We start from the raw sequence: 25,249 nt of genomic DNA on the forward strand, positions 1-25,249 counted from the left end.
TTGAAAGTGAGAAATATTCTCTTATGGACATGGTCCAGATCATTTGCCCAGAGCTCCTGGCTCTCCTGTTGTCCCTGTCACACTCACATTCCCTTCTTCTGCTGCCCAGAGTTGGCGTTGAGGAGCCCTCCGAAGAGGACCAGAATGAACACCACTGGCAGTACTTCAGGTGACACAAGGGCATCCTCAGAAAAAAATTAACCAGGCCTGGCTTTTCTCCTCTTTCTAACCTCAGATATTTCTCTTTACACTGTTTTTCTCTTCCTTCCTGCGTGTGCCAACCCCCACCCCTTTTAGTAAAGGTGCAAAAGGTTGAGTCAATTCTAATCATTTTTTCCACCCCTCCTCTGGGTTGATTGATGTGTCAGTGTTCTTGGGATTCTGTCTGCTTTCCCCACATTTAGGCAGTGTATTGCCAACACAAAGCCTGAGTTGTCAAGTGTTTCCTTTTTGTACAACTGAGCTTAGTGTTAAGAGCAGCTCATTTTCAGAGCCACACTTTCCCCACAAAATCCTGCTTATGATCTAGTAAATAAGGCTCTTAATTCATAAAGAGAACTAGAATTTTCATATTTCAACCATGACTGGGGTAAGGCTTATACCATCTTAATTAAATATCACTGCTGTTTTAGTTTTTCAGAATACATATTTGTGTACTTGTGCCTTGTCGTGGTGAACCAGAAGGTATGAATAATGTTTAATCAAAAAGATAAAGAGTCCTCTAATGCAGTTTGTTTCTTAGTATCCTTCCAAGTTTATGATACAACTATGCTTAAGGGTGGTGGTGTCTGGGCAAGCAAAGTACAAACTTTAATGTTTCTTCTTTCCTTTCTGTTTCTCTAATTGGCATGTTTTCTTCCTGATCTGATTCTCGGTGCTGATAGATAAATCAAATGCAAAATAGGCTTCAGCTCTGTTCTCAGCACTGTGAGAATATTTCACTTCCTTGAGGGCAGTGGTGAAAGCAGTGGGACATGGGTCTTGGGATATCACCAGGCCCCATATGTGCACTGTAATGACTCACATGAAATTACTTAACTATTTAAGCTCACTGAAGTCAGACTTTTTTCTACACACACACGTTCATTTGTAGAGACTGACTTGGATACCAGCTAAATTGCAGAGGAAACCCTTTCCTTTGAAGCATGCCTTCAAGAAGGAAAGTCCTTCAGGCAAAGTGTAAGTTATTAGACTTGGGACATGAGCAAATTCAGGTTATGATATGGTGGCCAAGTTATATGAAGATGTGTGTCTCATATTCCTCAAATTATTCAAAAAAACCTTGACCATTCAGGGATTTTTTTTTTAGAAAAAATTATTAATTAAAATAGAATACTTCTAAACTTTCCAAGATGTTATGGCGTTTTATCTGTTAATCAGAATGGACAAATTATACCAGTAGAGAAATGATCAATTTTGGGTATTTATTCATTCCAGAATGAGCACATCAGTTTGCTTGCTTTATTTTTTCATTTAGTGTGGGATGTCCACATTTGTCTACTTCCTAATGAAAATAAAGATAATTCTGCCCATTCTGGAAAAAAAGGTTGTCATTTGTGTTCTTATGAACTTAGCCCTGATATATCAGGGGAATACTAAAATAAGATCTAATAAAACAGCATAAAAAAGTTCCAGTGTCCTGGATCAAAAGCATTATACCAGATCAGGAAAGAGATACATAAAGTGGACAGTGACCTGACACTAGGAATTTCAGAAAGTTGGGGGACCCTAAAGTCTTCTGAGGCTTTAAACCTGCAATTAAAATCCTGTGCCTGGGCCAGGCGTGGTGGCTCACGCCTGTAATCCCAGCACTTCGGGAGGCCAAGGTGGGCAGATCACCTGAAGTCAGGAGTTCGAGACCAGCCTGGCCAACATGGTGAAACACCATCTCTACTGAAAATAAAAAATTAGCCGGGCGTGGTGGCATATGCCTATAGTCCCGGCTGCTCGGGAGGCTGAGGCAGGAGAATGGCTTGAATCCAGGAGACAGAGGTTGCAGTGAGCCAAGATCGCACCACTGCACTCTAGCCTGGGTGACAGAGCGAGACTCCGTCTCAAAAAAATTCTCAAAAACAACAACAAAAAAAATCCTGTGCCTGTTCTTTCTTGCTGCCCGGTTCCACACCAAAACACCCTGGCCCATTCGTTTACCTCCTCTTCCCAGAGACCGGTTTGGTTCTGGGCTCTGCCCCAAGGGTGGGGCTCTTTGTAGGAAGCCACAAGGTCCCGTGTCATCCTTGGGGATTGGTCCAAGAGGCCTCAACCCTGCCAGAAAAGTAATTACTAAATCGCCCTGAAGTAAACAGCCTTGAAAAGGCGAAAAAAGTGCAGAATATTATTTGTGTCTCACGGCCCTGATCTGTTTTTTGTTTTTTGTTTTTTGTTTTAGCAGTAGCAAGCTGAGAAGCAGCTCTTTGTTTCCTTTCTTAGAAATCTCCTGCACTTATATCAGTAGCAAGGCCTTCCAAGAGACTCCAAGGGCCTTCCCACACTCCTCTGTCTGTGGCAGGGCCCAGAAGGTCCTTTTAGGTTCTCTGCTGTCAGGAGTTTGGGCTGCATTTCAGACTTGGTTGATATCAAGTGGCTGCAGTGAAGATTGGAAATTCCATGGCAGATGTAGGATTTTCCTGGCATCTTTTTTCTCTGCCCCATTGCCGAGTGTTATCCATGTCATCCATGGCACAGTTTCCTGCCTCAGAATGAGGAAGGTGCAAGGATAAAAAAAAAAAAATTACCAGAGGCATAGAGTGCCAGTTAGTATGTTACTAAGCCAAGACAACTGCCCTGGTGCTTTTATAGTTTTTGTTACAAATCAGTCTTGCCATTTTGCTTTTTGTTTCTATCTTTAGTTGTTGCTCTCCAATGTGTGAGTTCTCGAGGCTATCTTGATGCAAGAGGGTATAGGGGCACCAGGATTGAAAGCAGGTCAGGACTCTAGTTAATGATACTGTTAAAGAAAATATTATTCTGATGTATATTAAAACAGTAAGGCAGATGTTGTTCAGGACCATCACGATTGGTATAGGGACCACTGTGATGGGGTTTTGCAGCAGGGGAGAGGAACAGGGGCCAGTGGATGGAGAAGTACTGAGAGGAAACATCAGGGGCAAGGGGGATTCTGGCTAAACTGACCCAACAGGATTCTTGCTGAAGACAGGCGAAGGGGATTAGACATCACCTGGGGGATTGTGGGGAAATGAAGAACCCAATCAGATGTTGGGGATAGGCCATTCAGATGTTGGGCTCTGGCCAAACCAACTTAGACAATCAGACATCACCTGAGGGATTGTGGGGGGATGAAGAACCCAATCAGATGTTGGGTTCTGGCCAAACCAACTTAGCAAGCCTCTTGCTAAAATTGGGTTATGCTGAGATGGACATGGAAGCCCAAAAGTCAGTGCCTAGTTGGGAAGTGAATTCCTAGGAGCCTGACGAAAGTTTGGTCAAGGAGGGACACTTTGTCAATAATGCATGTGAAGTATTTAGGGGAAGTATTCTGATATCTGCAACTTTATCTGAATGCATCCAAAGAAAAAGTAAGATGGGTGATAGAGAAATGGATAGATAGGTAATAAGGAATATACAATAAAATGTTGATGATAGAATCTAGTGATGGTGGGTATATAGGGGTTCATGCTAAAGCCTTTCAACATCTCCCTGTATATTTGAAAAAGTTGATAACAAAATGTTAGGGAAATTAAAGCAGACCAGGGCAGAAGTGAGGAAGCAGCACAGAGGAAGGGCCCAGTGCAGTGAGACCCACATTTTGATAACTGGGACCACCTGGTGCAGAAAAGCAAGTGGACAGTTGCCAGCATGTGTTGTGTTCCGGAGGCCTTGCTTAGAGTGGAAGCACATGGGATTCATTGCCCCTCTGACTCTCTGGGATCTGAAGTGGTATGCGACCTCTTTCTCATGACTTCTGCATGCTAGCCTTCCTCACCTTTTAGCTAACCACTCCTTATGCTTCGGGAAGATGGTCAGCCTCCGGGTTACTTGCAGCCTGCATGGCTACCATGGGCCAAGCTAATACTCTCTGTTTTTCTCTTTGTCTTCCTCCCTGGTGACTTTCAGAGTTGGTGTTGACCCCGATCAAGACCCACCACCCAACAATGACAGCTTTCAAGTCTTACAAGGGGTAAGTCACAAGAGATGCTTCTTCCCAGGGAAGACATTGGAGCATTTGCCACATGCCAGGCACTTTACCTAGATTCCCTCATTGTGATCCTGACAACAGCCTTATGAAGTATGTACTGCTCTCCCCATTTTGCAGATTAAAAGCTGAAGTTTGGGAGTTTGAGTCATCTCAGAGTAAGTGATGGAGCCAGGATTTGTCCTCAGGGTATGTGTTCTTAATCAACGTTATGAAAGGTGTGAGCTCGCCAGAAAGAGTCCTGACTCCCCACTTTTCAATAGTGGATATTGGTTCTACAACTGGTTCTGAGTCTATCAGTGGTGCCCAGGAGAAAGAGAGCAATACGATTTGACTCTCCAGCCCAGGGATCTGAGGAAGAAAGGAGAGACATCAGGTGCCTGAAGGCATTCCTGTTCCTCCAGGGCCTGGGATCCTCTAGGTGAGGAATTTGGAAAGGGCATAGTAGGGACGGCTTGCCTTTGCTCCATGAAGTCCAGGGTCTCAGGTGGGAAAACCAGGAGCTTGGGGCTGGAATCATGCAAAGGTTCATTTACTCATATGTCTGGCACCTGGGCTGGAAGGACCCAACCACAAGGACCTCTGACAGGAATGTCTGTGCAGGGCTTTTCCATGTGGCCTGAGCATGGTGGCTGCTGGGTAGTTGGATTTCTTATATCATGGCTCAGGGTTCCAAAAGCAAGTGTCCCAGCAAGCAAAGTAGAAGCTATATCACCTTTTCTGAACGAATCTTAGAAGTTCTACAGCATCACTTCCATGGCTTTCTATTGCTTAGAAATGCATTCCTAAGACCAGCCCAGATCCAATGGGGGGGATAGAGACCATAACCTCTGGATGGGAAGAGTATCAACAAATTTGCAGACAAGATTTGAGGTTGCCGTATCATCCCTGTTGTGCAGCTGTTGGGATGATTTTGTCTCTAGGTTTGGCTCTTTACCCAGGTCAGCATGACCTGGGCAGGCAAGGTGGGGAAAGGAGAGTTATGATAGGGGCAGAAATGTGTTACCAATATATTATTTGACCTTGGGAGTCAATAACTATGTCATTCAGCATTGAATGCCCAGTGCTGAGCACAGTGGCTGGCACATACGGGAACCAGATAGGTGTTTGTTGGGTGGATGAGGGAATGAGAGGTGCAATGTGCAACAGGCAGCTTTACTGACCACATGTGTATGTTGTCCATGAAACCCTATTCTTTTTTTTCCAGTCGGTTTTGAATCTGACTCATCATTGCACTTAATCCTAAATCCAGTCTGCAGCAGACTTCAGATTCCATAGGATCTTCTAAATGATTCCATCTACCAAATCAGATTTAATAAGGCTGGCAAAATGTGGTGCTTGTGTGGAGGTCAATGGGGTGCCACTGTAGCCTTTTGTGGTTTCTTTCTCTTTAAGGGTGGCCACAGCCTGATAAGGTATTTATAGCATTGATGTCCATTCTAGGTCCCTGCTCAAGGGACACAAAGCCATGACCTGGAAAGTTCTGGGCACTTTGGGAAGAGTTTTCAATAAGCTTCATTGGAGATTTGGTGCCCACTTTAATGAGCTCCAGAAGACCTTTGAGATGATCTTAGAATTGGCCATTATGTCAATTGGGAACATGTGGTCTCAATGAGCAGTTCTCTGAAAATTTGCTGTTTGACTCTAGCTTTGATTAAGGACTTTAGAAAACAGGAGTTCAGGAACTGAGCACCTCGAAGCTAATTTAGAGTATAACAGTTTGGGAGATCTTGAAACGCATCCTGAGAAAACCCCAGGGGAAAACATGATGGCCGTCCTTATTTCACCAAAGGGAAGATAACGGCTCTGGTAGGACATGGCTGCCCTATTCTAAAGCATCCTCCACAGAACTGTGGCCAGTCTACATTAATTTTGTAAGAAAAAAAGGCCAATAGCAGCTGGATCGTAAGATTTGGAGAGGTTTCATCTTGCTCCGGACCATTCAAAACATCCCCACCCGCTTTGCTGTTTCCCATTGCTCCTACCTCTGCGTTCAAGCATCTGTAACAGGAAACAAGTGACAGGATTTGGCTGGTCATGTAGTAGAACTTACTATGTGTCACATAAGCCCCGCACATTGGGAACACTGGGCTTGTAATTAGATTCAGTAACAAGCTTACTGTCACTTTTCTGTGGAAATGTTTGAATGAGAAAGCAGCAGGTCCAAAGTGCTGAGGGTTCTTGTATTTAGTCCATGCAGTGACAGCTAAAATAGCCCCCGCCCCTAGGTGGAGTGAGTCTCAGGAACCTCCCTGGATGGGCCTGGATGGATGAACTCAGTGTTCCTGTCAGCTCCCAGAGGGCCCCTTGGGCTGAGAGCACTGCACATGTGGTGTTGTCAACGAGCTGGCAGCCACTCATGCTGCACTCCTAATGGCACCCTGTTTGCCACAGCCCTAGCCAGAAGCTGTGTCACAGCTTCCCCAGACCTCCTGCCTTCCAAACCTCACACACGGTCACGCAGAGGGCCCCTCAAAGTCAGTTCCACTGACCTTTTGAAAGGTTTTCAAGATGGTTGTCATATGGGGAAAAACATGCAAACTTCAGGCTTGGTTCTCCAGGACACCCTCTTAGAAATGACTCACGCCCTTGTGCAGAGAGGACCTTATTTCTCCAGTTCCTCCTGGTCTGACCTCCTCATTCTAGTGAGCCACTAACAGCAGGGTTCGGTGCACTCTGTGGTCATGAGAAACAGGAAAACAGAAATAAATGGGCTTCTCATTTTTGGGTGAAACCCTGGGTTCTTGCAGTTTCCCCTGAAATAGATCCAGGTCACATGCTCAGTGTTGTCATGAAACTGAACTCAGAGGTAGGGAAAGTCCAGATGTTTGTTCTCTACCAGAGAAAAAAAGGGCAGTTCTCTTTACCTCATTTTCTAACTAATCGTCCTAAAAACAACAAACAAAAAAGTGACATTTGACGGGAAGGCATGTCTTATAATGAGCACAATTCTCCTCGCTGGTCTTGAAGCCCAAGGCTATAAACAGAGTCATGGCTAGGGAGCTACAGAATATTAGCTCATGTGGGAAAAGGAAGGGAGCCGTTGGCTAGAACTTTGCTTCATGTGGGGAAAGCATAAAAATATTGTGGGCAGACTTCAGCTTTGTGTCCCTGGCAAGTTTGACTCATTAGAACAAAACAAGACCAAAAAAACTCAGTTGCTTTGTTTCTCTGGAGGTCTTGGTGACTTTGCAACCAAAACAAAAACAACCCCAGCTGGAGGCAAGCTGCCCAGCCCTGGGGGTGGCCTCCCACCCCATTAAACAGGAGGACTTTTCACGCCAGACCAGACAGCTGAGATTTCTGTTGGCGGCACATGCAGACACATCATTCACTTCCTTCCCTGCGTTTACAGAAGAGCACTCATTGATGAGGCCACTTTGGAGCAGCTGAGAGTGTGAATCTGAATTTATCCCAGTTTTACCATATCAACAGGACAAGGTCACAAGCCAGATATTAATGGAGTGTGGAGGAAGGGAAACCACCAGTGCCTGTGTATATGTACACATATGTGTGTGTGTCTGTGTGTATGTAGTGAAAACTGTAGAAAATCAGCAGTTTATAGTTGCGTTCATATATGACTTTCTGAGCAAGTTAGAATCATTTGTTTCTGGGTTCTCCTCGTTTTTTTGTTTTTGTTTTTGTTTTTGTTTTTGTTTCTCCAGGCTGAAATCTGACACCCGTAAGTCTGTCACCTAAACCTTTAACTTCAAACAGTTGCAGAGGTGCCTTTCCTCCAATTGCTACTCTGTGACCGCCCCCATCTCCATTTTTTTTGTGCTTCCAAATGCCTCCCTTGGCCCCTGATTTCCCTTTCTGCTCTTCCTTTTCTGTTTTCTAAAAACTCAGAGTCAAGATCAGTTTCTTCATTTATTTGACAAATAGTCATTGAGCACCTGTTCTGTTTCAGACATACTTTCAGGTTCTGGGAAAATATCTGCAACAAGATAGATGAATCTGCATCCCGAAGGGCTTGATGACAAGGTGATAAAGGGCGAGGGTGGAGAGTGGCAGAAGCAAGATAGTGGAGACACTCAGGCCTCACCAGCCCCACTGAAGCAGAATCTGCATTTTAACAGTGTCTCCAGGGAATGTGTACATTTTACCATTAGAAAAGCCCCGATATAGGCAATGCATAGCTCTGGAGAGTTTTAAGCAGGGAAGAAAACTATCTGTGTATCATGGTCAGAGACTTGACTCCGGTTTTTTTTCGTTTTGTTTTGAGACAGGGTTTCCCTCTGATGCCAAGGCTGGAGTGCAGTGGTGCAATCACAGCTCACTGCAGCCTTGACCTCTTGGGCCCAAGGGATCCTCCTCCCTCAGCCTCCTGAGTAGCTAGGACCACAGGAGTGTGCCACTTCACCAATCTAATTTATAAAATATTTTTGTAGACACAGGATCTTGCTTTGTTGTGCAGGCTGGTCTCAAACTCCTGGGCCAAGTGATCTTAACCCTCCCAAAATGCAGGGATTACAGGCATCAGCCCACTGTACCTGGCTGATTCCGTTTCTAAACCCTCTTATTACCCTCTGCTGAGAAATATTGGTCCCATTATCCCAATGATATAACAAAGGCCCTGAATTAGTCCATTCCCACACTTCTATAAAGAACTACCTGAGACTGGGTAATTTATGAAGAAAAGGTTTAATTGACTCATAGTTCTGCAAGCTGTACAGGAAGCATAGCTAGGAGGCCTCAGGAAACTTACAATCATAGCGAAGGCAAAGGGGAAACAAACACGTATGATAGCGGAGCAGGAGAGAGAGAGAGCAAGGGGGAAGTGCCACACATTTTTAACCAGATCTCGTGAGAACTCACTCACTATCACAAGAACAGCAAGGGGAAAGTCTGCCCCATGATCCAGCCACCTCTTACCAGGCCCCACCTCTAACACTTAGGATCACAACTTGAGATGAGACTTATGGGGGAGGACACAGAGCCAAAACATATCAGGGTCAGGCTGAGCGTGGTGGCTCATGCCTGTAATCCCAGTACTTCAGGAGGCTGAGGCAGGTGGATCACCTGAGGTCAGGAGTTCAAGACCAGCCTGGCCAACATGGCAAAACACCGTCTCTACTAAAAATATAAAAATTAGCTGGGTGTGGTGGCGGGTGCCTGTAATCCCAGCTACTTGGAAGGCTGAGGCAGGAGAATTGCTTGAACCCAGGAGGCAGAGGTTGCAGTGAGCTGAGATCATGCCACTGCACTGTAGCCTGGGTGACACAGCGAGACTCCATCTCCGAAAAAGTAAAAAAGCATATCAGGCCCAAATCAAGTGACATCATTTATTTATTCCTCTGCTCTGTATTAGTTGTCTGTGACTCCTGTAACAAATTACCACAAATTTGGTGACTTAAAACAATAGGGTTTTTTTTTTTTTTTTAAGGGACAGGGTTTTGCCATGTTGGCTAGGCTGGTCTTGAACTCCGTGGCTCAAGTGATCCACCCATCTTGGCCTCCTAAAGTGCTGGGATTATAGGCATAAGCCACCATGCCCAGCCAAAACAATGCAGTTTTGTCATCCTTACAGTTCAGTAGATCAGGTATCTGGTGGGCTCAGCTGGTTTCTCTGCTTCCAGTTTTTCAAGGTATTGGCAAGCCTAAGCTTTAGGGAGAGAAGCCACTTCCAGGCTCATTCAGATTGTCAGGTTGTCATAGAATTCAGTTCCATGTGTTCTTACTGCAAAACCAGCAACAGTGGGGCGAGTTTTTGTCAAGCTCTGAATCTCTCCTGCCCTTTCTTCTACTACATTCCTTTCTCTGACTCTTTTGCCTTCCTTGTCAGTCATTTTGTGTGTGTGTGTGTGTGTTTTTTTTTTTTTTTTTTTTTTTTTTTTTTTTTTTTGAGAGAGAGTCTTTCTCTATTGCCCAGGCTGGAGTGCAGTGGTGTGATCTCAGCTCACTGCAACCTCCGCCTCCCAGGTTCAAGCAATTCTTGTGCCTCAGCCTCCTGAGTAGCTGGGATTACAGGTGTATGCCACCATGCCCAGCTAATTTTTACATTTTCAGTAGAGACGGGGTTTCGCCATGATGGCCAGGCTGGTCTTGAACTCCTGACCTTGAGTGATCTGCCCACCTCAGCCTCCCAAAGTTCTGGGATTACAGGCATAAGTCACCATGCTTGGCCCTCCTTGTCCACTTTTAAGGGCCCACGTGATTGTACTGGGCCTACCGGGATAACCTTAAGTCCATCCACAAAGTCCCTTTTGCCAGGTAGTGTAACAGGCTCCAGGGATTAGGCTGTAGAAAGCTTTGCTGGGGTGGCCATTATTCTGCCTACCATATGCTCCATCCCTGAAAAAAAAAAAAAAAAAGTAAGCTGTTCTTATTAGTGTGATGACCTTAACTTTTTAAAACATCTTTTAATATTATGTAAGAATGGAATGAAATGTAACTCTACACAGATATCATTATGTATTCATTCTAGAAAAAGCATTTCAAAAATAGGACTGTTTGCTATTCCCCAGTTCTTTAATCAGCTTTCTTTTTCTTCATTACATTTGTCAGTCAATATGTATTTGTCTGTCTCCCCTACCCCTACCCCGCCCCCGCAACCCTCGCCACCTTCACCTTCTGGAAAGAGTGCTCCTTGAGGGCCAGGTGCTAAGTTATATTCCTCTTTGTGTTTCCAGCACCCAGCATGGTGCCTGGCACATAGTAGGTGCTTAATGAATGCAGAAGAAATAGACACTCATTGTTACATGCTCAAAAAATGGTAATAAGCAGGGTTGGTGGTATTTTCTTGAAGGGGCTTCTCTATTAATAATGGCAGTAAAAAGATGAAAATTCCTTGTGTAAAAAGCCACACAAGATAGCCAAATGATGTTAATGACTAGGCTTTTTTTGTCCCCCCAAACAAATATGTGCTTGAAATTATATATCCAGTCTTTGGAAATGAACTTAATTAGTAATATGAGCTCTAACTACATGCCAGATTCTGGGTTAAATATTTCACAAATATTTAATCAGCACAAAAAGTCACATGGCAAACAATAATGAGTCAATATTTGCTGAGTGCCTGCCACATATCAGACACCATCCTAAGTCCTTTAAATGAAAAATCTTTTACAGTTCTAAAATAAAACCTTTTTTCTCTATATTCACAACACTTGTAATGCCAAATATATAAGGTCTTTTTCTGTACCAGCCAGTTCTCCAATTCCCAATGAGTACTAACTGGACCTCCTACAGTTTAACTCACTACCTACCTGGAGTTAACATCAGATCCCATAGGTTAAGGACTCAGTCCCACAAGACTCTCCCCACTTCAGACACCAGTTGCAAGTCCCAGGTCGTGACCTGCACTTCAGACTGACTGGCTATAGGGGGGTTCCCACCCCCTCCTCAGGTTCGATGATTTGCTACAATGAAACCACAGAACACAACTTTTACCATTACCAGTTTGTTAGAAAGGATACGATTCAGGAATAGCCTAATGGAAGAGATGCATAGCGCAAAGGATGGGGATGGGAGTATGTGGCGCCAACTTGGAAGCCCTCCAAATTATGTCATTTAGGGTTTTATGGAGGTTTCATTACATAGGCATGGTTGATTAAATCAGTAGCCATTGATAATTAACTCAATCCCCAGTCCTCCCCTCCCAGGAGGTTGGGATGGAGCTAAAAGTTCCAATCCTCTAATTACATGGTTGGTTTCTCTGGCAATCAGTGTCCATTCAAGAGTCACCTTATTAGCATAAATTCAGGTGTGCTTGAAAGGAGCTTATTAATAATAAAAAAGATGTTCCTCCCACCCCATCTACTCAGGAAATTCCAAGGGTTTTAGGAGTTTTGTGTCAGACAGAAACCAGATATATATTTCTTGTTCTATCACAACATTCCAGCCTCATAATGCCCCTAGAGGTAGGTAATTATTAATATTTCCAGTTTACAGATGAGGATCCTGAACCACAGAAAGGTTAGGTAACTTGCCCAGAGTCACACAGCAAGGCAATGGCAGCGGCACAGTCAGGACCCAGATAGTCTCTTGAGAGAGCCTGTGATATCCACACCTACGCTTCTTGGAGTGCTGTGTCGCTTTTGAAACATTTCTTAGAGAAGCCATGCTTCTGCACAGGCTTGAAAGATGAATGGAAGTTGGCCAGGTAGGTGTTCTGGGTGGGAGAAGGTGAGAGGAAAAAAGAATGCTCCAGGATCTAAAAGTTGCCTGAGCTAAAGACATGAGGTGTGAACCCAGGTTTTGAGGAGAGACGAGTTGAGAGAGCAAATCTGCTTTTTCTGTGGACAGCACAGGAATGGAAAATCCAAGAGTCGCCAAGTGCAGCCAGGAAGGAGGCTCCGCCTGTTCCCACAGTGACCCACAGGAAGGGCTCTCAATGGCTTCTCTGTGATGGCAGCCCCAATCATGTCATGAAGCATTCATTTGTTGCTTGTCTTCCAGGTCAGCTTTAAAAAATTAGTTCTGTCCCACAGAACTGCCCTGATTTCCCCAAAGCCACCATATGTGGATTTATCTAAGTTCTTCCTGTACCTAATCATGCTTCTGGCACCATGTCTTGGAATAAGAAGTTGTTTAACACCCTTTTCACAAAGTTACACTTTTGATTTGTCCTGAATTTACCTCTTGTAGCCTCTAAGCATTATCTCTTAGTTTCTTACATTTCGGGATTTGCTGTGGAGTCTGAGGTCACTTTATCTTATTCATGGATTGCAGGCATATCTTTCAGTAGCCTGAGAAGACCTTTTGTTAGTTTGCTGTCAAATAGAAGCCATTCCCTTGCTTTACTCATTTTAATTGTCTCTTTTGGGGCTTATATAAGTCTCTTGTAGCTTTCTTTTTTTTTTTTTAAATTTAAGTTCAGGGGTTCTTGTAGCTTTCTTGAGATTAAATGGCAAGAAATTAAGTAGTCCGGTGATAATAAATGCTTTGTGGTTTTGCAGAGGTTAAGATGACAGAGTAGGGTTCATTGTTTTCATCACTGATTTAAGGGAAGAAGTAGAAGAAACTGACTCTGGGGGACTCATTTTGTGCCTGATGGTTTATCGTATCCTTCCTGATGATGTTTATCATTGTGCTTTTTCCTTAGTAAAATTCTACAGGCACTTAGAACTGAGAGCTTAGAGCCTATTACTTTATAAAGAACTATTTAATTTTTTCCATTATATGTTTGCCTATCAAAAAAGTCATCTGCTACTTTTCTACTCAGTCATGTCGCATTTGGGAATCTTCCCAGAGTTGTCATTGGGTTAGCAATCAGTCACCCTGCAAATGGAGGCATTTCTGTGCTCTCTCTCTTCCATGATTTATAAAAACGTAAAATCAAATTGGTCTCTGGAGTCTCTCCTTGTTTCTATTTCCTGAATCACAGAAGGGCCTATTTAACTGAGCTATTTCCATATCCATCACTAAACATTCCTGAAATACCGAGGGGATTCAGTTTTTAAAAATATCTTTGCGGTTGGAAACTTTAGGAGTGTATTAATAAATAGTGCTTGCTAATTTCTCTCCTTTTTGTCTATGTGCTTCTCAAAGATCTTTGATTAATTATTGGTGTTGCCATTGCAGGTAGAATTTACACTCGCCATGATTTAAAACTACTTGTAATTTTGGTTCAAGTTGTATTTGGTGATTGTCAGTTGTCCCTCACTTGCGGAGTTGCCTCTCCCTGTAATATTAAAGAGAATGATGATAGTAACAGCTTCACAAGCAGTCTGTGCTTTCAGAGCCCCAGTAGTACCCTCAAATTGCTGCAGTCGATCTGAGTTTTATATTAACTGTGCTGCTTCTGATACTTGCACAGAACAGATTTCCTAAACCTTAAAGGAATGTTTGATTTTGCAGGTTATTTTGAAAGTCACAAGGTGGGGATGTTTAAATTGGAAGGGCATGAGAGTAGCAAGGAACTTGCTACTTGAGGGTAGATAAAATAACAGAATTGTTAGTTCGAGCTCATTTCCCCTGCTCACTGATCCCACCTTCCTAAAACTGGTGGGGAAACAAGTACCTTACCACCTGGAGCACAGTGTAGGTCCCTCTGGGTAAGGACCACAGAGAAGCCTTAACTAGTTTGTCAGGATACTCAACAAAATGTGGTTTCCACAGGCCTGCTTTGGGGATGGGGATTGGAAAGTTGCTTTTAAAAAAGCTTTTAAAAATATTCTCTATAAATCAATTTTGGCCTGTTAGGATCTAGACTATTTTAGGGTAATGAATCTGCTGAAAGATACTTCGAGGAAAATTGCAATAAAATTGAGTTTGAGCTATTCACAGATATAACCCAGCCTTTTTACTTGGGAGACTGTTTTTCTGCCTTTTGAGTTTATTTAATTTCTGCTCAAATGCTACCTCCCAATATATCTTTGAAAGTTTGCTGACATGGGATGTTTGACTGTGAGCTCCAGAGCTATACAAGTGATTTTAAAAGTTTTTTCTCCCCTTTCTTTGAGATCCCTTTTGTACAACTAAGCATGTGCCCTCTTGTTTGTTCCCAGGACGGCCCAGATTCTGCCAGAGGAAACCGGACAAAACAGGAGAGCGCATGGATATTCAGGCTGTGGTACAGCTTTGATCACAAGTATCCTTTTAAGTAGCATCCCCTGTGTCAGTGAAACATTGGGGATGAAATCTTGTTGAATTGTCAGTGAATGACACCTGGTAAGTAAGGAAAGATGCATGCTTGAGACAGGGGTAGTTCGTCCTCTCATGGAACATGTGCATTGAGCATTCAACCATGGGTAGTCCTGGTGAGTATCTGGCCAAGAGGAATGTTTGCATATCCTTAGAGTAATTACCCCACAACCTGGTAGACTCATGTAGTTCTTAAGAGCTTTGTGTCTAGGGAACTATGCCTTTTTAGGTGATTAGATTAAAATTACACAATGAATCATGCTGTGGTCAGAAAAGGAAGTAGAACTTCAGCTGTTAATCCCTATGGGGAGGATAATTCCTATTGGATGAACTTGGCCAAGTCTGATCTTGTATGATCTGACATTGGCATAACTGGACCACATGCAGGGCAAACCCTGTTCCTGTAGATTCACTTGCTCTCAAGTGAAAATTAAAAACCAAAATCTTAAACCCTCTTGGTTTTTTTGTTTTGTTTTGTTTTGAGATGAGGTCTCACTCCGTTGCCCAGGCTGGAGTGTGGTGGTGCACTCGGCTCACCGCAACCTTCCCCTCCCGGGCTCAAGCAATCTTCCCACCTCAGCCTCCCAAGTAGCTGGGACCACAGGTGCATGCCACCACGCCCAGCTAATTTTTTGTATATTTGGTAGAGAGAGAGTTTCGCCATGTTGCCCAGGCTGGTCTCAAACTCCTGGGCTCAAGCAATCTGCCCGCCTCAGCCTCCCAAGGTGCTAGGATTACAGGCATGAGCCACTTCGCCCAACCCCTCATGGTTTCTTAAGTTGACATAGTCATCAAATGGGCAGGTGGCTTATTATATATGGTCTTTGGAGATGCTGAAAATGTTAAAAATTTATTGAAGTATGACAGATATACAGAAAAGTACACAAATAATAAGTGCTCAGTAAATTATCACAAAATAAACACACTCATTTAACACCAAACCAACCAAGAAACAAAATTACCAAGGCTGGGCATGGTAGCTTATGCCTTTAGTCCCAGTACTTTGGGAGGCCAAGGCAGGTAGATCACTTGAGCCCAGGAATTATAGACCAGCCTGGGCAACATGATGAAACCCTGTCTCTACAAAAAATGCAAAAATTAACCAGGTGTGGTGGCACACACCTGTAGTCCAGCTACTTGGGCTCTGTCTCCAAAAAAAAAAAAAAAAGACAGAAACAAAATTGCCAACCCCCTCATGCCATGACTCAATTACTACTCCTTCCCCCTCCCCAAATGTAATTGCTCTGTTGACTTCTAGCAACACTTAATAGTTTTACCTATTTTTCAACTTTCTATAAATAGGATTATATAGTATATATATTTTAGTGTCTGGCTTATTTGGCTTGACATCATGTGTATAATACAGCCATGTTGTTACGTGTAGTTCTAGTTCATTTGTTCTCATTGTTCCATAGTATTTCTTATATAAATATATTACAATTTATTCTATTATTGATGTACATGTCTTTTGATGTACATATACATATTTTTTTTGGTAATCTACCCAGGAGTAACATTGCTGGGTCATAGGGCATGGGTAGGTTCAACTTTAGAAGACAGTGCCAGTTTTCCAAAATAGTGGTACTACTTTACACAGTCACTTCTAGTGTATGAGAGTTCCAGTTACTCCACATCCTCACCAACATTTGATGTCGTCAGTCTTTTTAATTTTAGCCATTCTATTGGGTTTGTAGTGGTATTTAATCATGGCTTTAATTTGCATTTCTTTCAACTTTACAATATGGTGTGAAATTGATCTGCGTTCAGTAGAAACCATACTTTGAATACCCATACAACCATCCTGTTTTTCATTTTCAGTACAGTATGTAATAAATTACATGAGATATTTAATACTGTATTATAAAATAGGCTTTGTGTTAGATGATGTTGCCCAACTGTAGGCTAATGTGAGTGTTCTGAGCACCTTTAATGTAGCCTGGGCTAAGCTGTGGTGTTTGGTAGGTTAGGTGTGTTAAATGCATTTTTGGCTTATGATATTTTCAACCTAATGGGCTTATTGGGATGTAACTGCATCATAAGTCGAGGGGCATCTGTAGTGTGTAGAGACCAGGGATGCTGCTCAATATCCAACATACACAGAACAGCCCCCATAACAAAGAATGATCTGGCCCTAAATGTCAGTAGTGTTGAGGTTGAAAAGCCTTGTGTTAGCGTCTAGGAGAGAAGCTATGGGTAGAGTGAAGAATGGTCCTGTATGGGAAGTTGAGAGATTTACAGTCTGAGTAACCTTACTGAAATCATTTGATGTTGCTAAGTCTCAGTTTCTGCCTCTGTAGTAGCACCAGGCTACCCCTAAGGTCCTGTCTAACTTCAACATTTCCACCACCTGCCCTCTGGGTAGAGTGGCTTAACAGGAATCCATGCAGAGAACAAGAGCAGAGGGGACACAGGGGCTGCAGCTCCCCACTCCAGGGACACTATCTCCTGTTTCCAAGGCCTGGAGCCAGTTGTGTGTCAGAGGCTGAAATGCTGATTGAAACCAAAACTTCTATTCAGCATGACAAAGGGAGAAGGGGGATCTAATTTCTAATTAATCAAATACACGTTTGAACTGAAAATTGGGAATTACCAACCCAAGAGTTAACAGTTACTATTTAAGGCTGATAGGGTGTATCTTACTCTTTGATTCAAACTGTTGCATGTTACAAGTATTTTGTGTATTGTACTAGTAAAATGGGGAAAAGAAGGTTTTTGTGGGTGGAATGTCGGACGATTTTTAAGCACATTTTGTTGTGTATATGTTTTCTTTGCAGCCATTTTTCCTTAATTCCCATTTTAAAGTTACCTGAAGCCCATCCTCACACACAGCGGCCCCCCACTAACCACCACGCTCCCTGCCTGGTGTGGCTTGCTAGCTCGATGTCTGACCAGTCCCCAGGTGTATGATGTAAGTACTGCATGTCAGGGTTGGAGTCCTGGTCACCATGCCAGGGCAGTGTCTTACATAAGAAGAAGAAACCATCATACTTATGCCTCCAAATCCACAGATTTTTGCTTCTCTAATAAGCTGATTAGAAATGGCCAACTTACCTATGTTTATAGATTTTGCACAGTAACAGAGAAACCTTTTACCAGGGTAATGGGATTCCCCAACATCGGCAGCTGTGGTATAGTAGAAAGAACACTGGATTTGGAATCAGAGCCACTGGATTGGAACGCAACCCCTGACAGGCCATAGATGTGCTCTGCATCTCAGTTCTTTTTTTTTGAGACTGAGTCTCACTCTGTCACCCAGGCTGGAGTACAGTGGTACGATCTCGGCTCACTGCAACCTCTGCCTCCTGGGTTCAAGCAGTTCTTTGCCTCAGCCTCCTGAGTAGCTGGGATTACAGGCACCTGCCACCACACCTGGCTAATTTTTGTATTTTTAGTAGAGACAGGGTTTCACCATGTTGGCCAGGCTGGTCTTGAACTCCTGACCTCGTGATCCACCCGCCTCAGCCTCCCAAAGTGCTGGGATTACAGGCGTGAGCCACCGCTCCAGGCCTACATCTCAGTTTTCTAATCTATAAAATGGGCCTAGTAGTACAGGCTGGCTGGAAGCATTAAATGATGAAATACATGAAGATACCCTGAACCACAAAACATGCAAGGATTCCTTTTCTAAATAGTTTATGTTGATATGGTTAGGCCCTTTCTTTCCATTTTCAGATTCTGGAAATAGACTGAGCACAGTATGAAAAGAACATGTACACTGGTGGACATCTTAGATTTAGGGCTGACTCCTGAACTCCTGGTGTGGGTTGCAGGGTGCAGGGCAGAGAGGTAGAGAGAGCAAGGTAGCTACCCACGTGGAAGGAGTAGAGGAGAGGTCAAAGGCCTTCCTTCATCCCTCCTCGGCCATCCTAATCATCTTGTCCCTAACACAGTCATTATGCCCTGGAAGAAAAGAATTTCTAAAATTTGCATGCAGCTCTAGAGTTCACAAAGGCTAAGTTCATTCTTTGGGTCATACCGTGAATCAGCAAGCACTGCAGCATTACAGAGAAGGAAAGTGCATCTCAGAGAGGATGTGAGTTGGCCCCGAGCTCACAGTTAGTAATTAGCTGGGACCCTCATGCAGGTCTTCACATTCTTAGCAAATGACCTGCAGTTTACTTGATTGGTGATGAGGAGGCAGAACACAAAGCCTAGATCTGAAAGAGAACGGCCCTAAACATGTAAGTTCTAACGAGGGGTAGCAGGGTTAGGAAAGGCAGTGCACATTCATGTGGTACAGAGGGGAAAGGGATGTGGACACCATAGCTAGGTGGGGGCGCTGGGGCGGAAGAGAAGGGCAGCCACATCAGAGCAGCCGAGATTGGAGGATGCAGCTCTTTAAATGGCACGCTCTTCCTTCAAGAACAGGGGTGACAACTGCCAAGTCACCGTGTGTCCTAAACCCGCTGCTGCAGAGAGTAAGCTCTGTGTGTCTGTCATCCCTAGGCCCTCGGACCCCTCCTTGGCCCCCTCAGAGGAAGGTGACCATTGAAAAGTCCTGGTAGGCAACAACGGAACTTTACGCTTAGAAACTCAGCGGGGCTACTGGGTTTCACCCGCTTCGGAGCAGGTTCTGCCTGGTAAAAATGTAGTTTTGCCACAGCTGTTGCTTGGAAATTTCACCAAATGTGACAGCAGCATTCATGTGTCTTTCTCTTAAAGACAGTTGAACTTTCAACACCCACGGCTCCTCCCCATATAAAAATGAAATTCCTGTGCCACCTGCGATAAACTGGTTTTAAATGACAAAAAGAAATATGTAGGATGGTGAGGACACCATTTCCCTAGAACTGCTCCCAGTTTGTAAAGTGATGTCTAATGCTTGTGGTAAGTTTTAAATGTAATATGTCTCAGCCTAAATAATAATGCTAGTTACCTGTTAGGTTAGAAGGACATAGACTAATAGATTAAAAACTTAGTTTTGTAATTTCTCATCCTGCTACTAGCTTACTTAAGAAAAGCTGTCTTGTGCTGAATGCTGACTGCTTTGCTCAGTTTGGCCTGCTGTCTAAAGTGGTAGTAGGGGCCCTTTACATACATCATCGGAGACTAAGGGTGCTGACGGCATCTCCACTTCTCCCACTAATGAAGCCCCAACTGTGATTATACTTTCTGATCTTAAGTTTCACTGGGTTTATATATATAAATTTGTCTTCTAACTCTAGTCTCTTCTAAACACTTTGTAAAACTTTCTATCTTAATTGGGTTTTAATAAGGATCACTTTTCATGTCTTTGTAATAGTAAAACAACAAATCTACTATTAAAACTTTATAAAAACCTTATGTAATCTGAAGCTTACTAACCAGTCCCTTGCCCATAGATTAGGAATATCCGGACTAGTGTGAACTCGGCGTAAACTCAGTAAGCTTAGAATTGCATCAATTTCAAGTGCTTCCCCCAGCAGTTCAAGGGACTCACTCCAAGTTTGCTTCGGGGGGTCATGTTTCGGCTGTGACTCCCCACAGCCAACCTAAGACTGAGTGACTTGGGCTTCTAGTGAGAATCACCCTCAGTCCTGCTGCTGCTGCTTTTAGCCGGCGTCCTGCCTAGGGTCTCAGCCAGCTCCAGACATGGTGGGGCCTGCTGCTAAGACAGTGGGAGCAAAGGGTCTCTTCAAAATTATCAATGGAGGAACCCAAAATTGACAGAGGGTGAAGAGGCTCACTGCAAAGTTTAGTGCTGGGTGAGGGTCTCAGATTGGGCAGTTCTCATGGCTTTTGACACCTGTTGCATGGTTCTTACCAACCATCTAAAAGGTGTTTTCTACTTTGCCAAGTTTATTTGGAGATTTCTAAGATGTTCATCAGTCATTATTTCCACTAACGTTAAACCACTTAGGTGTGGTATCCACCTTCCTAACAATGTTCTTTCACTTTTGAAAATGACCTCTGGTTATTTAAAATGCACGCGTCCCCACACACTGTTGTTTGCAGGTGTTTTCATGGTGATTTCACTGCATTTTCATAGCAGACTTAATTGCACAGCTAGTTACATGATTATACAGACCTTCAGCGTAACAAAACAAACTTGTGTCAATCCTATCATCTAGAATTCAAGGGAGCAGATTGGTTTTATCATCTGCATGTAACATTATTAGGCTTTGATGTCAGAATCTCTCTCCATGGGTTGTTCATTTGTTTTTTCAGACAGTCTTGCTCTCTTGCCCAGGCTGCAGTGCAATGGTATCATCTTGGCTCACTGCAACCTCTGCCTCCCAGGTTCAAGCGATTTTTGTGCCTCAGCCTCCCGAGTAGCTGGGATTACAGCTGCGTGCCACTACACCTGGCTAATTTTTGTATTTTTTGTAGAGACGTGGTTTCACCATGTTGAGCAGCCTGGTCTCAAACTCCTGACCTCAAGTGATCCACTTGCCTCGGCCTCCCAAAGTACTGGGATTACAGGTGTGAGCCACCATGCCCAGCCTCTCCATGGGTGTTTTTTTTTTTTTTTTTTTTTTTGAGACAGAGTCTCGCTCTGTCATCCAGGCTGGAGTGCGGTGGTGCAGTCGCAGCTCACTACAACCTCTGCCTCCCCAGTTCAAGCGATTCTCCTGCCTCAGCCTCCTGAGTAGCTGGGATTACAGGTTCACAGTACCACGCCTGGCTAATTTTTGTATTTTTAGTAGAGATGGGGTTTCACCATGTTGTCCAGGCTGGTCTCGAACCCCTGACCTCGTGATCCACCCTCGGCCTTCCAAAGTGCTGGGATTACAGGCGTGAGCCACCGCGCCCAGCCTCCATGGGTTTTACTATGGCCTTGTTTCTGAATGACCTTTCCTTGGGTACTATGTCTGGGCTTGGGAGTTTCGCAAATGCAACGGGTTGACATCCAGTTTTGTTTTCTCCTATCAATGAATTTAGGCTCTGCTTCCCTCTGCAAAGAGTGAAAGCGGACCACATCACAGTTCATGCCCAGGGTTTCCTCTGTGGTGCTTTCGTGGGCTTTCTTTCATTTGCAGAATTACTCTCACCTGCAGTTGTCCCATGTTTGCCTCTGTCCTTCCATGGCTCCAAACCTTGAAGCAGTAAAATATGTGCCAGGACCATTTCCCTGAAAACTGGAAGCCAAGAGCCCTGGCAGAGAGATTTTGACAGAGATGAACAAAATCATTATGTTGCACATGTATGAATGGGAGAACTGGGATGTGCTGAGACAGGGAAGGTGAATTCCCTGGGAGCTGGAAATTCGGATGGGAGACATAAGCTACTGGCTGGGCATGGTGGCTTATGCCTGTAATGCCAGCACTTTGGGAGGCCGAGGCGGGAGGATCACCTGAGGTCAAGAGTTTGAGACTAGCCTGACCAACATGGTGAAATTCCCATCTCTACTAAAAATACAAAAATTAGCCGGGTGTAGTGGCACATGCCTGTAATCCCAGCTACTCAGGAGGCTGAGGCAGGAGAATTACTTGAACCTGGGAGGCGGAGGTTGCAGAGAGCCAAGATTGCACCATTGCACTCCAGCCTGGGTGGCAAGAGTGAAACTCCGTCCCAAAAAATAAGACGAGAAAGAAGGAAGGCTACTGTAAAGCAGATCGAGTTTCAGGACTTTCTAAACACTGGTAAAGAGGAAATTTGGGAGTTTAGAGCAAGTTTTAGAACTGTGCTCTAAGCATCTGCCTGAATACAGGACTTTTATCTCATTGGGCATTTGCACCCTGCTTCATTCCAGTGGGGATGTGAAGCAGCAAGTGAGAGGAGTTGCGTGCTTGCTTGTCAAAAATGCTGAAGCATTAGTTAAGTGGAGTCACACTGTAGGCTGTGTGTGGAGAAGCTGACATCACTGAGAATGCAGAAAACAAGTATGTGATTGGCGCCAGTGAGTGCACAGAAATAAGTCTGGGAGAGGAAACTCAACCCATGAGTCTTTCCTAGCTGGTGCATTTACCCAGCATTCACTTAGCACCTACTATGAGGTAAGCACCATTGAGGAAGGTGCCAAGGTATGGAGAAGGAGGTCACTGCCCTTTGGCGTTTGTCACCTAGATGGGGAGTCCAGGCACTAACCTGGGGGAATCTGCCCATGGCCTTGGGCAGTGTGACTGTGCGAGGGCCCTGAGGGGGTCAGAGAGGCCAGTTCGGCACCCCAGAGACTCTGTCTCATAAGAGGATACAGGACTAGGGTTGGTGGGAAAGAGGAGAGAAAAAAATCCGTTTACCCAGCGTATTTGACACTGTGTTTGCCCTTCTAGAAGGCAGTGCACAGTACTCAATAGGCCTCAATGCAGCGGGGGAGCTGGGTTGTGGCCTTGCCCTTGTTTTGTTGGTTAAATCCATTGGAGGAAGAAGATCCTGTCTGACCTCATGCCGTCTCCGGCACTCTTGCTACCATCTGATAGTTCAAGTGCTTGCGACTTTGCTCTCCCTCGATCATTTGATTCATCCACCTGAGGATGTGGCGGGTGGGCTTCCTACCAGGGTTTTCCTGTGGGGAGATGACCGGGGAAACAGGGAGGAAATCCTAATTATGGCTTGTCCTCTTCCCTGAATTACTGTCTAGGACAAAGAGTAGTTCCAATGTAAACAAGACGGGTTGGAGACGGTTTGTATAGGGCGGGAGGCCCATCCAGAATGCCTACCCAGAGAAGACAGTACCTAAAACCTGTTTGCAACGTTTGCCCAGTTACCCTACTCTGGCCTTTCTTTGTGTGTTGAGAAGCTGGAAATCCAGGCTGGTCTCCCTTTCTTCCCTTTTTCACTAACCCCAAGCTGTCAGACATTGAAATCAGGAACTGTTTTCTAGTATTCTAAGTCCTAGTCCTGGCAACTGTGCCTAGCCCTCTACAGTTTGCGTCCAGTTACCACACTAGAGGCTCAAGACAGGCAAGTTTCATAATCCCCAGTTTTCAGATGAGGAGTTGGGATTGGGGTTAGGGTTGGTGCCAAACCTGGAAGATATCAGTCTCTCATTTTTGTTGTTGTTGTTGTTGGTTGCACTTTTCAGAACCAAGAGCCACTGAGAGAGGAAGACTCGGATTTCATCCTGACCGAAGGCGACCTGACATTGACGTACGGGGACAGCACAGTGACTGCAAATGGCTCCTCAAGTTCGCACACCGCCTCCACGAGTCTGGAGGGCAGCCGGAGAACGAAGAGCAGCTCGGAGGAAGTGCTGGAGCGAGACCTGGGAATGGGAGACCAGAAGGTTTCGAGCCGGGGCACCCGCCTAGTGTTTCCTCTGGAAGATAATGCTTGACTTTCCCCCCAAACCCTGGCACGATGGGGTAGGCTCCCGATGGGGTGAGGACGGCCTAGTGTTGTTTGAGGTGGGGCAGTGACTAGGTTGAACTAACTCTTCTATTTTATTGGGGTCTGAAGCTATCGTAACACTTAAAATTTAATTCACAATGCAGATGGTGAGGCAAAAGTGTCTCTAAATTCAGACAAACATAGACCTATTCCCACTTTTTTTCACATAGTGCGCTGTTTCAGAGTTAAACAAAAAAATAGCATGCTTTAATGGTCTCCTAATTCATTCACCTGCAGTATCTGAACAAGGCGAGGCAGGTGCTGGGCGGGGGATTCCTCCCATGAGAGGCTGCATCTCAGTACACAGCAGTGCAAGTCAAGCTGACCATAGAAATATCAAGTTAAAGAGAAGGAAGGCAATTGAGATCGGAACTCCAAGGATTATGGGAAACTGGTGTTAAATGGGACAGAAAACATGAAAAAGCAATTTGAGTGGAGGCTCTGGCAACGAAGGCTGCTTGACTGCAACCTCATATCAGCATTCCTGACTTTATGCTGCCTGTGTTTTTTCTAGACTGAAGATTTGAAAATACATCCATGAACATTTCAACATGGAACAAAGAATTATAGTTCCTTCTCTGGTGATATCCATAAAGAAGTAGTTATGAAATGTTTAAAACCAAAGGCAAATAGTGTTATACTCTTATTTTTTAATTAATCTGAGGAAAGGAGGTGTTTAGAAACTGATGATGGTACCACTGCAAAAAGCATTCAACTTTTTTTTTTTTTTTGAGATGGAGTTTTGCTCTTGTCGCCCAGGCTGGAGTGCAGTGGCGTGGTCTCGGCTCACTGCAACCTCTGCCTCACAGATTGAAGTGATTCTCCTGTCTCAGCCTCCTGAGTAGCTGAGTGCCCACCACCATGCCCAGCTAATTTTTTGTATTTTTGGTAGAGACGAGGTTTCACCATGTTGGCCAGGCTGGTCTCAAACTCCTGACCTTGTGATCCACCTGCCTTGGCCTCCCAAAGTGCTGGGATTACAGGTGTGAGCCACCGCGCCCAGCCAGCATTCAACTTCTGAGGGCTGCCAGATGAGCTGACAGCCTAGGGAAATAATCACTAGGACTGAAGTATGTACTGTGGGTTTAGAAGTAACACCACATTTTGTAGGATGCTATAATCTGGGCAAGAGAAGGCAGCAAGAAACCTACAAGGCACCAGGCTAGAATTCAGAGGGAAAGAAATCCCAATGCAAAAAAATTAACTGCAAAGAAATACAACACAGTAGTCTCAAGACTGGGTGGAATTCCAAACTTTGAG

At 44.3% G+C, this 25,249-nt stretch overlaps 1 protein-coding gene across 2 annotated transcripts; it reads left to right on the forward strand.

The window, feature by feature from the left end:
* On the forward strand, positions 1-24,550 carry LOC116271955 (sodium/hydrogen exchanger 7-like). 2 transcript variants are annotated; one of them, XM_031660729.1, is made up of 6 exons: positions 1-169; positions 4,075-4,138; positions 14,605-14,687; positions 17,543-17,648; positions 23,685-23,964; positions 24,504-24,550. In XM_031660729.1, exons 1-5 carry the CDS (start codon positions 24-26, stop codon positions 23,934-23,936), a joined length of 651 nt encoding a protein of 216 aa, XP_031516589.1. In that variant the 5' UTR covers positions 1-23; the 3' UTR covers positions 23,937-23,964; positions 24,504-24,550. The 2 variants fall into 2 exon arrangements, with proteins under 2 accessions (XP_031516589.1, XP_031516588.1); XM_031660728.1 differs by lacking the exon at positions 24,504-24,550 and having other exon boundaries at positions 23,685-24,183.
* The last annotated feature ends 699 nt before the right edge of the window (positions 24,551-25,249 follow it).

Source organism: Papio anubis, chromosome X (genome assembly GCF_008728515.1).
Source record: "Papio anubis isolate 15944 chromosome X, Panubis1.0, whole genome shotgun sequence".
Classification (NCBI taxonomy): Eukaryota; Metazoa; Chordata; class Mammalia; order Primates; family Cercopithecidae; genus Papio; species Papio anubis.

Bases quoted from the DNA above. Each gene is read 5' to 3' on its own strand.
- LOC116271955 (XM_031660729.1), top strand. From the start codon at position 24: ATGGACATGGTCCAGATCATTTGCCCAGAGCTCCTGGCTCTCCTGTTG. The intron at 170-4,074 runs GTGACACAAGGG...GGTGACTTTCAG, and splicing joins CACCACTGGCAGTACTTCAG to AGTTGGTGTTGACCCCGATC. The intron at 4,139-14,604 runs GTAAGTCACAAG...GTTTGTTCCCAG, and splicing joins GCTTTCAAGTCTTACAAGGG to GACGGCCCAGATTCTGCCAG.